Source organism: Mandrillus leucophaeus, unplaced genomic scaffold (assembly GCF_000951045.1).
Source record: "Mandrillus leucophaeus isolate KB7577 unplaced genomic scaffold, Mleu.le_1.0 Scaffold101, whole genome shotgun sequence".
Taxonomy (NCBI): Eukaryota; Metazoa; Chordata; class Mammalia; order Primates; family Cercopithecidae; genus Mandrillus; species Mandrillus leucophaeus.
The window spans coordinates 1,058,008-1,069,156 of NW_012098210.1; the positions used below are offsets into that span (position 1 = coordinate 1,058,008).

At 48.9% G+C, this 11,149-nt stretch overlaps 1 protein-coding gene across 1 annotated transcript in view; it reads left to right on the top strand.

The window, feature by feature from the left end:
- Positions 1-7,927, top strand: part of TGM3 (transglutaminase 3) — a 45,924-nt gene extending 37,997 nt beyond the window's left edge. The window contains exons 11-13 of the mRNA XM_011974484.1: positions 2,032-2,189; positions 6,704-6,837; positions 7,283-7,927. Of these exons, the coding sequence (XP_011829874.1) occupies positions 2,032-2,189; positions 6,704-6,837; positions 7,283-7,430 (440 nt within the window). The 3' untranslated portion in view covers positions 7,431-7,927. The remainder of the gene's footprint in view (positions 1-2,031; positions 2,190-6,703; positions 6,838-7,282) is intronic.
- The last annotated feature ends 3,222 nt before the right edge of the window (positions 7,928-11,149 follow it).

The following is an 11,149-nucleotide window of genomic DNA, read 5'->3' on the forward strand; positions in this document are numbered from 1 at the left end:
AATGCAGGTGTGCCCACATTGGTAAAATCCTTCAAGCTGTTGTGAAAAGTTTGGACTTACAAACCAGATTAGCAGGGTGGGGTGGTTATTTGCTTCATGTAAGGACCTAATAGAAACTGATAATTATACTGCCCATCTTGAAAGAATTCTGTCTCCAGAGAAACAGAGGTGTCACACCTGTCAGAAGGCAGCATCCCCTAGCAATCTGTCTTCTGGCAGAATTTTAGCAGAAGTCTTTTCAATATCAGAAGGAACTGCCTGGCTGTTATTGACCTTAGAAACTCAAAGAAAGGGCTTTTTTAATTTGTTTGTTTTTGTTTGTTTGTTTTGTTTTTATACAGGGTCTTGCTCTATCTCCCAGGCTGATGTGATCATAGCTCACTGCAGCCTCAAACTCTGGGTTCAAGCAATCCTTCTGCCTCAACCTCCCAAGTAGTTGTAGTCCCAAGTAGCTAGGACTATAGGCATGCCATTATGCCCAGCTAACTTTTAAAGCTTTTTGTAGAGATAGGGTCTCACTATGTTGCCCAGGCTGGTCTCAAACTCCTGGCCTCAAGCAATTTTCCCACCTTGGCTTTCCAAAGTGCTGGGATTACAGACATGAGCCACAACGCCTGGCCAAAAGAGCTAATTTTGGAAGTCAAAAAAAAAAAAAAATTCACAGGATGGAAATGGTTTAAAAAAATCCTTTTGCAGAATGGAATGGAAAAGAGAGAGAAGGCAGGTATAGTGGTCTTAGAGTCTGGTCATCTGCCAAGTAGTTGCTGGGTCACCTTGGTTAAGTCTCCCTCCTTTTCTGAACCTCGGCAGTCACTGATGGTGAGGGTTGGACCAGCTGATGCAAGGGCCTGTCCTCTCCACATTTGGGGCAGGGATGGCAAATTCCTCCAGTGCTAAAAGCAGAGGCAACTTCCTCCTTACAGTCTTACCTACAAGAGTGTGTAACACTGTGGGTGCTGGGGCACCCCCAGGCCACCCAGCATGAAAGCCTGAGGGAAGGGAGCACCTAAGCCCGTCAGAGTAGGAAGAGGGCCTCACAGCCCACAGGGTCAGAAGAGAGGACTTAAAGCATGGGGAAGGAGCCAGATGCATGGAGAGAAGCCAGGGGAGGCATTTCCATCTGGGGGAATCATGTGAGTCAAAATATGGGGGCAAAAAGGTGCCTGTTTTGTCTGCAGAACAAGAAGTGTGGAAGGTTCTTTTAAGGGACAGGTGATTCAGGGCCAGGTTGAGGGGTCTGAACTTTATCTAAGGCAACGAGGAGTCACGGAGAAATTTTGAAGTGATATATGACACGGAAGAACAGTGATTTAGAAAAAAACAAAACAAAACAAAAAACAGCTTCCTAAAGCTTTGTCTGGCTGGTGTGTGGATGATTTAGAAGCAGGAGAGAGCACGAGGAATGAAAGGGATGCTGTGACAGTAGAACCCCAGGTTATTAGATGATGGGGAGGATCCTAAGTGTTTGTTTAGCCAATACCCTGGCTTTCCTTCCTACCTATTATTGTGTTACTGTCATGATTGCTACTGTTGTTGGCAATCAGGTGGCATTTGTGTTCTTCCACTGCCCCTCAGAAGGACATTTGTGGCTGGGTGCAGTGCACATGTCTGTAATCCCAACACTTTGGGAGGCCAAGGCAGGAGGATCAGTTGAGCCCAGTAGTTTGAGACCAGCCTGGACAACATAGGAAGACCCCATCTCTACAAATAATTTAAAAAATAAAAAAAGGACACTTGCCCTCCAATATTTTGGGTGGGGAGGAAGCAGCAGTATCTTTAGCCCCTATGAGCCCATCCTCCTGGGAATCTGCCCAGCCAGATGGAGTCCTGGGGCCTCCTTGGCCCCTGCTCTGGAGCCCACTCCGACCAGGGGAGGCTTCCCACAGGACCTGGCCCAAGGAGGGCTCAGTCAAGCCCGGGGCTGCAGCTCCTCCCGCCAGCTCACCCTGCCTTGGCTTGGCGTCAGTTCTGAGGAAGGTTCAGAAGCCATCCCCACTCCTCCTCACTCGGATCCCCAACTTCTCCTTCCAGAGGCAGAGCATCCTGTAAAGATCTCGTACGCTCAGTATGAAAAGTACCTGAAGTCCGACAACATGATCCGGATCACAGCCGTGTGCAAGGTCCCAGATGAACCTGGGGTGGTGGTGGAGCGGGACATCATCCTGGACAACCCCACCTTGACCCTGGAGGTAACGGGGTGGGAAGGGGTTCTGCCCCCAGCCAGCCCAGCTCCCAGGGGCCCCACCGTCCCTGTGAGCCACAGTTCTCCCAGACTGCAAAGGAGAGTTTTTCTTGCTGGGAGGGGCAGAGAACTGGGCCCAGCTTGGGTCCAGCCTCTGCCAAATAGCCAAGAGCTCCCACTCAGGCCCGTGTTCCTGCTCCCTGTCTGGTGGGATAAACGCGTGCATTTGCCTGGCTGCTTCTCGGATTCTAGTTCAGGACCACTGGGGGCATCAGCTGAGGAGGGGTCTGGAGGGACTCTTTTCAGTTCCTTCCCCTCTCACTCAGCTGCTGAGCATCTGCTGTGTTCTGGGCCACGCCAGGCTTGGGAATCACAGAGAGGCACGGGTGTGGGTCCCGCACACAGCCAGCTGATGTGTCAGGGCCACAGCCCAGCCCCCTGTCAGAAACAGGCCTGAGCTACAGCATCTCTGCACTGTCTAGACCCTGGAGTTACAGAATCATGGACTCTTAGGAGCCGAGTCACATGCTCCACTCTCACTTCACACGAGTAAACCAAGGCCCAGAGAGAAGGGAACAGCTGGCTACCGCCAGAGTCAAGGCTAGGCCTCAGGCCCTGGGACTCCCAGCCCATGCCCCTCCAAGGTGTCCTGATACATCACCAGCCAGCAACAGCATCTTCAAAGTGGCTGAGAACAAAGACCCCTCTTTCTTTCTCTGCTCACAGGGCTTCCTTTTGTTTGCAGCGTTCACCCCCAAGCTCCTTCTCAGGAGCCCAGGAAGGTGGGGCTTGCAGGTCTGTGGGAGGCCCCTCGTGCCACTCTGTCTCTTCCTCAGCACCGGCAGGAGCATCTGTGCTGGCTCCAAGCCTGTCCCTCACCCTGTAGCCCCTGTGCCTGATCCCCCTAGCCCTAGGTGGAGGGTGCTGGAGCCAGGCAGTATAGGTCTGAAGGGTAAAAGGCTGGACAAGGACAGGCAGACAAACGGACAGAGAACACGAGGGTTTCCCTTGGGGTCCAACCAAGAGCCTCATGTGCCAGGCCCTGCCCTCTCTCATCTGCTGTGCCCACCATCTGCCCCCCCGTCCAGCTAGAAATTGCCATTCTCTGTACAATCACAGTGCCACAGGTTTCCCAAGCCCCAGAAACCAGGAGGAGCCAGATAATCATGGCTGCCCTGGCCCATCCCTCCTTAAGCTATAAGCTGGCCGCAGGGGTTCCTGACCTCAGAGAGGGCAGGGGGATCTAGGGTGCTGGCTCTGACGCGGGGCCTGGTTCTCCCACACAGTTGGCCTGCAATTGTACCCTTTTACTGTCCTGGTTACTTTGGACTGTGCTTCAGGATGGGGGAGTTGGTCACCTACATTAGGGGCTAGAGAGCCAGTGACTGGGCAGCCAGTCTGGGGGCTGAGAGGGGCAGTCGTTCAGGCCTTAGGCCATGCAACCAAATGGATCTGGCATTGTATTTAAACCCCTCCATTGATCAGTGGTGACACTGAGCAAGTCCCTTAATCTGAGTCTCAGTTGCTCCAACTCTGTCATTGGGACAATCAATTACTTCCTTTGCAGAGTGTCATTTCCTCAGGGAAGACTTTCCTGAGCTCCAAAATTAGACTTGGTCTCAGTTATACACCCTCAGAACCTTCTGTCCTTTACCTTCAAGGCATTTGTCCCAGCTGGAATATTACCTGTCTTTGTGCAATTATTTGGTTGCGAACCCCTCCCCAACCGTAAACTCCACAAGGGCAGGCGTTACCTCTGTTCTGAGTTCATCACTGTCTCCCTTGGCACAATGTCTTAGTGGAGAGCCACTGTTTGTAAAAGAGAAATAGCCCCTTCCTCGGGGCAGGACTGGAACAGAGCCCCTTGGCTCTGGACTTGCATTCTTCCCCGCACAGGCGAGAGGTTTCATTGCCAGTCCAGGCTTGTGCCCTGCGTGTGACAGCCTCTCCTGCTTCACAAGACACTTCTGAGAAACACTCCCTCTCTCTCTAGACATGGTGGACAGCAGAGTGCCCATTCCAACTCCTGAGTCCAGAAAATGATACTGGGTGGCTGCCAGTCCAGTTATGAAAACATTCTGTACTAAAGTGATCAATGTTTAAAAGTTGAAGTTAGTTTTTGGCCAGGCACGGTGGCTCACTCCTGTAATCCCAGCACTTTGGGAAGCCGAGGCGGGTGGATCATCTGAGATCAGGAATTCGAGACCAGCCTGGCCAACATGGTGAAACACTATCTCTACTAAAACTACAAAAATTAGCCAGGCATGGTGGCAGGCACCGGTAATCCCAGCTAGTTGGGAGGCCGAAGCAGGAGAATTGCTTGAACCTGAGAGGCAGAGGTTGCAGTGAGCTGAGACTGCACCACTGCACTCCAGCCTGGGTGACAGAGAGAGACTCAGACAAAAAAAAAAATAGTGTTTTTCCCCAGTATATTCCCCATTATATTCCCTTATCCGATGTCCTCAAACCTTCTTCCAGCGTTATCTTTTATTCAACACTTTTGCTATATATCTTCCAGATTTCCATGGCAAGTCTACTTATCTTTAAAGATACTACAATATCTTTAGAAAGGAAATCAGAATATATACGGGCTAGAAATGTGCCATCACTAACTCTTTTTAAAAGTTTAATCTTTTTAAATGACCCCTGATCTTCCTTCTTCGAGACACATTCTTTCCTCCACCTAAGCCTTCGGAAAATCAAGACATTCTTGTCTCTATTGAATGGATCAGTGCATAGCTCACTCAGAACAGAGCACGGATTTTTAAACTGGAGAAGGTGATTTGTATGAAAAGATAATAATTTGGGTAAAACCCCATTATCTAACCTGGTACTGGCTGGCAATTAGCGTTGAGGACCTTAGACCATGAAACCAGGCCAAAAACAATCTGAACGTTGTTTCCAAAGGGTGATGTCCTCCCAATTGCCTCATCATCTGTGACTATCAAACTGAGGTTTTTGGTGGCTTTTATCCTCTCCTCTGGGTGCATTTACAGATTTGGGTCAATAGGAGGGAGTGGTAAGCAGCATTAAAAAAAGAAAAAAATGCACGGAAATCTCAAATTAAATATCAACATGAAAAATGTGGCAACATCTGTATAGCTTTGTTATAACCCAATAGCATAAAATTATGCTGCACTCTTCAAATTATGTCATACACTTAAATGAGTTTCATGGAAGAGATGATAATATAGACCGTGGTGTCTAAAATGCTTCAGTTATTCACAAATTACTGGAAGGTATTGCAGACCTATCAGAAAGAGCAAAGACTTTAGATCCAGCTGGGCTCTGCTGTTTCCTAGTGTGTGAATTTTTCAGGTTATTGAATCAGCCTGAACCTCAGCTCTGTCACTGTAAAATGGTTGCTCTGAGGATTAGTGACAAGAAAAACAAAACCCAACAACAACAACCAAAAAAAAAAAAAAAAAAGCCCCTACCAACCTCCAGTCATTCTCAAAAGAAGAAGAAATCCCATAGCCATACAATTTCCATTTCCATTTCCAAAATGCTTTCTTCCCCATCCTTGATCTCATTTGGCCCCTTCTGGGAGGGGAGAAATGATTGTCCTTCTTTATCAGATGAGGAAGTTGAGGCCCAAAGAGATGACTTGTCTGCTCAGAATGAATTATGGCTGTTTCTTAGCAGAAACACAACAGCTTTCATCTTTTGGTCTGAATAAATAGTCCAAATTGCTTTTCTGACCCCAAACCCAGCCTTCACCTGTTCTGATCCCTGAGCAAGGACAGTGTCGTACTAGAGTGCCGCTCAGACTATAAATAGTGCACAGGGAACCTCTGGGCTCTAGAAGTTTAGAAGGACATTGGTAGACTGGAGCGTCAGCAGAGGACAGTAGCCTGGGTTGAGCTGGGGGAACCCAACCCCTGGAAAAGAGTTTAACAAGCCACAGTGTGAGCCGGGGTATGAGCAGCTGCAGGGCCTGGGGCTGCCCTTTTCAACACCTGTGGGGCCTCCCAGGGAGGGAGGTTCAAGCTTTAAGGGAAGAAACAGGACCCATAAGCAGGAAAGCCAAGGAAAGTAATATTAAATCCAGCATGTGGCTGGGCACGGTGACTCACATCTGTAATCCCAGTGCTTTGGGAGGCCAAGGCAGCAGGACCACTTGAGGCCAGGAGTTTGAGGCCAGCCTGGGCAACATAGCAAGACCCTGTCCCTGAAAAAAATAAATTCAGCATGAAAAATGTCCTGACCCTCACAGAGCCCACAGTGGAGTTGGGCTGTCCTGGGAAGCAGGGGGCTGAACTGGAGTCAGGACAGGGAAGCCACAGTGCTATTGGCTGCTGCAGAGGGCCCCTTCCTCCTCAAAGCTGAGGTTCTCATCCACAGCATGGGATAATGTTCTAGGATCATATGCCTGGCACCTAGGAGGGCTAAATGGTCTCCCCTTCCTTCATCCTCAGTGACATCACCCCCTTTACTCAGTCACCCTGCCCAGCCCTCATCAAGGTGCAGGCAGGGGCTGAGCAGCTGGAGTCCTGACTCGGCAGTCCCTCTCCTCTGTAGGTGCTGGATGAGGCTCGTGTGCGGAAGCCTGTGAACGTGCAGATGCTCTTCTCCAATCCACTGGATGAGCCAGTGAGGGACTGTGTGCTGATGGTGGAGGGAAGCGGCCTGCTGTTGGGTAACCTGAAGATCGAGTGAGTCCTGGGCCTGAGTGGCCGGTGCGGGAGGGTGGGAGGGGGCGGGGGGGACCCTCCAGATCCTCTGGGTGGGACAGACAGAGCTCCCTCTGACCTTAGGTTCTTTACTCTTTGGGGGGCCGTGGAACTCTAGAATCTGCGTTTGCATTTGGTTTGGGGGTTCACCAAACTTGAACTCCTGAGAAGTCCAGGTCATCAGAGCTAAGAGCTGGTCTTCAGGGCTTAGAATATTTGGGAGATCATGGGACCCCCCCTCCCGCTTCCTCTGCTGAAGTGTCCCGGGGCTGGAGGGGCCCTGTAACCCGGAGGACAGCTAGAGGGAGCAAAAGAAGCAGTGGCCTTGCCCAGCCTCCATCAGAACAGGACAGGAGGTTGCAGAAGGCCCGTCCAGCCCAAGGTCTGTGTGTCTCATATCAACACTGATCCATGCACTCCCCATCAGTGTGCCGACCCTACGTCCCAAGGAGCGGTCCCGGGTCCGTTTTGAGATCCTGCCCACCCGGAGTGGCACCAAGCAACTGCTCGCCGACTTCTCCTGCAACAAGTTCCATGCAATCAAGGCCATGCTGTCCATCGACGTAGTCGAATGAAGGGCGCTGGTGGCCTCCTGTACAAACTTGGATAACACGGAGCAGGGAGAGCTCACCATGGAATGAACTCCCTGCCCATGCTGTCCAGCCTGGGAAACCCTCTCGTCTCCCAAGGCTGCCAGACATGGACCTCCAGGCTCCAGCACATCCCCTTCCCCTCTCCCCCAGGTTGGGGCTGGGTCCACCCTGTCCCATGACTTGATTACTTTTGCACATTCCCTGGCCTCTTCTCCCCAGGGCTGCCTGCTCTGTGGGCCCCACAGCCCTGCTCATCCCTCACGCCCTTCAATGCTGCAGGATGGACTGGCCCCTGACCCAGGGACTCTCCAAATGGGACACAGGAGAAAAGCTGGTCTAGATTGTTTGCTGATCCCCAACCTGCACGGGGCATTCCTGCTCCTCTCTCAGGCCACCACAGAGGGCAGGGGATGGTTAGCCAGCTGCCCCAGCACCCACACCCTAACTCAAAATAAATGTTAAATAAGTGCGATCACACAGCAGCGACTCTACCTGACTGCTGTTGCACCAGAGGTGGTGAAGGAGAGAGGAGGCTGTGGCTGTGACCTTCTGGAGCAGGGAATAAACTTGAGGAAGCCACGTTCTCTGTGTTTCAATGTCCAAAGGGAGTGGGCTTGATCTACAAGGCTGTAGGTGCAAAAATAGGGAAACATTTCAATCCAGTTTAGGAAAACTTTCTAACAGGATGTCCAAAAATAGATGAGGCTGCCTTGGGAGGTAGCCCCTGGTCACAGAACGCTTCAAACATTCTCTGTGTGGCTGGACAAACTTTTCAGGCCTCTCTACATGCATCAGAGTGAGAGGGGACTTCACAGTTTTTGCTGGAACCCTCTGGCAGAGCTGGTTCCGGGGGTGGCCCAGACTCTGCTCACACGGGGCTCCACACTCCTCTTGCAGCCAGGAGCAAACGCGTGCTTCTGCCAGCCACAGCGCTGTTAACTCAACCTGAACCTTCTCTGCCTTTATACACACTCTGATGGTTCCTCAGCCTTTGTCCCTTAAAATAACCTCAAGCAGATCCCATTAGCTTTTCTGTCGCTTGTGCTGACTAACACCATTTTGACAACTCTGCCTCATTTTCTGAACTCAGGAGACCAGCAGAATCTAAATAGAAACCTCAACCTCACATCCAGCTCAAAGCTTCTCCCCTGGGAGCAGCGCAGGCCTTACTCACGCCTGCAGAGGAGGCACTGTCCATCGCTCACCTTCCTTCCCTTCCTTCCTCGACCTGGGAAGTTGCTTGATCCCTCAGAGTTGGAACAGAGAGAGAAGAAGAAAAGTGACAGTCGTCTGTTTCACTGGTGCTGATGTAATGCCGCCAATGATGGTCTCTGTGTCGCCGGTGTTTAAATGCAGGCTTTCTGTACTGCTTGTTGCCTGAGCCAGGAGTTCAAGGCTGCAGTGAACTATGGTTGTGTCATTGTACTTCAGCTTGAATGACACAGTGAGACCCCATCTCTTAAAAAAAAAAAAAAGCAGTCAGTAAATTAGGGATTTGGGGTTGAATCACTCACCATCCAGCTGCCATGAACCCATCCTCATCCCATATTATCCCAGGCAATATGGATTGGGTACATCTGGGTGGATACCCTCAAACATTTTGACTTCCAAACTCCTCTGGACCTTCAGAGCCCATGGACAGGCCTGGCCTCCTTCCTATTAAGATCCAGTAACTTCTCTCCCCACCTCCTGCCCCATATGGGCAGACACTGAAGAAATCTCTCCCCTGCAGCAGGAGCCCTACTCAGGATCTATTTCTGCCTCTTCTCTTGGCCTCCAGGCTGATAAGTCCCATTAAGTTGCAGCATAACTCAGCTGGGGATGTGCCATATCCGATAAAGAAATAAAGGGACTGTAGTCTAAAGGATCCGAAAAACCAGCCATCGTGTGACAGCAGGATCACGGGAGAACTCTGGCAGTGGATTTGAGGGTGCTTAATCAAGGAAGCTGTAACACTAGCCTAAACAATGAAAAAGTTATTGACTTGGGGCCATTCTTTTGTGATACGAGATTTAACACCCAGGTGAGGATACCAAGAGCTGGTGCAAACTGGCTTAGTGGCTCCAAACATCTGGAAGAAGTGATGACTTATGCTAAGTACAGTTGAAGGGGCTGATTTGCCTCCGTGCGTGATAGAGGAAAGAATTAAAAGGCTCAGGGAAATGGGCATGCTGGGGTTGACATATTATGAGGGGCCAGGAGACATCTTCCAAAGGATTATTTCCCTCAGAGGGTCCAGAGGACCCACCCACCGTTCACCGAGGCCATCAGAAATGAGTAGTGACAGGGGCATCAACATCACTAAGAAATTCAGTGGTGGCATCCTCTACATTTAAAGCAAAAATAATAGCAACATTGTAGAAGTAAAAAGTATGAAAATAATAACACAATAGCCAGGAAGGAAAAAAATACACTGATATAAATTTCTTATATAATATATGAAGTAATAAAATATTAATTGAAGACAGACTGTGACAAGTTTAAAGATCTATATTATAAACCTAAAGAAAAGAAGTAAAAGTAAAAGAAAAGAAGGCTGGCACAGTGGCTCACACTTGTAATCCCAGCACTTTGGGAGGCCAAGATGGGTAGATCACTTGAGGCCAAGAGTTCAAGACCAGCCTGCCCAATATGGTGAAACCTCATTTCTACTAAAAAAAAAAAAAAAAAAAAGTCAGCCAGGCGTGGTGGCACATGCCTGTAGTCCCAGCTACTCAGGAGGCTGAGGCAGGGGAATCACTTGAACTTGAGAGGCAGAAGTTGCGGTGAGCCGAGATGGTGCCACTGCACTTCAGCCTGGTTGACAGAGTGAGACCCTGTTTCAAAAAAGAAAGAGGAAAAAAAAGAGAAGAAAACAGGCTGGGCATGGTGGCTTACGTCTGTAATCCCAGAACTTCAGGAGTCTGAAACAGGTGGATGACATGAGGTCAGGAGTTCGAGACCAGCCTGGCCAACATGGCAAAACCCTGTCTCTACTAAAAATACAAGAATTAGCTGGGTGTGGTGGTGCATGCCTGTAATCCCAGCTACTTGGGAGGCTGAGGCAGGAAAATCTCTTGAATCTGGAAGGTGGAGTCTGTAGTGAGCTGAGATAGCACCACTGCACTCCAGTCTGGACAACAGAGTGAGACTCCATCTAAAAAAAAAAAAGAAAACAACAAGAAAACCCAGTTATCAGTAATAAACCAACAACATAAACACAATGTAATAGTAAAGAATACTCAATTAATAGAAAAAGAAGGCAGAAAAGGAGAAAAGGGGACAAAGAATAGTTGAGACAGATTTTAAAAATAAGTAGCAATATGGTAGATTAAACCCAACCATACTAATAATCACATTCAATGTAAATTGCCCAAACACCCAATTAAAAGGCAACTATTATCAGATTGGATAAAAAAGCAAGACCCAACTATATACTGCTACAAAAAATCAAATTTGAGTACAGAGTTGAAATTGGTTAAATGTAAAAGAATACAAGTTATACACCACACAAATGGTAACCATAACAAAGCTGGAGTGGCTATCGAAATATTTAACAAAATAGCCAAAGATTGTTACTGAAGAAAAAGAATATTTTTGAATGATAAATGAATCAGTCCATCAAGAATAAAAATTATAAATAGTGTCACTGTTCTTTGAAGGCAAAGAAATTAAATTAGATGACAATAACATAAATATATCTGGAAAGTCTCCAAACATTT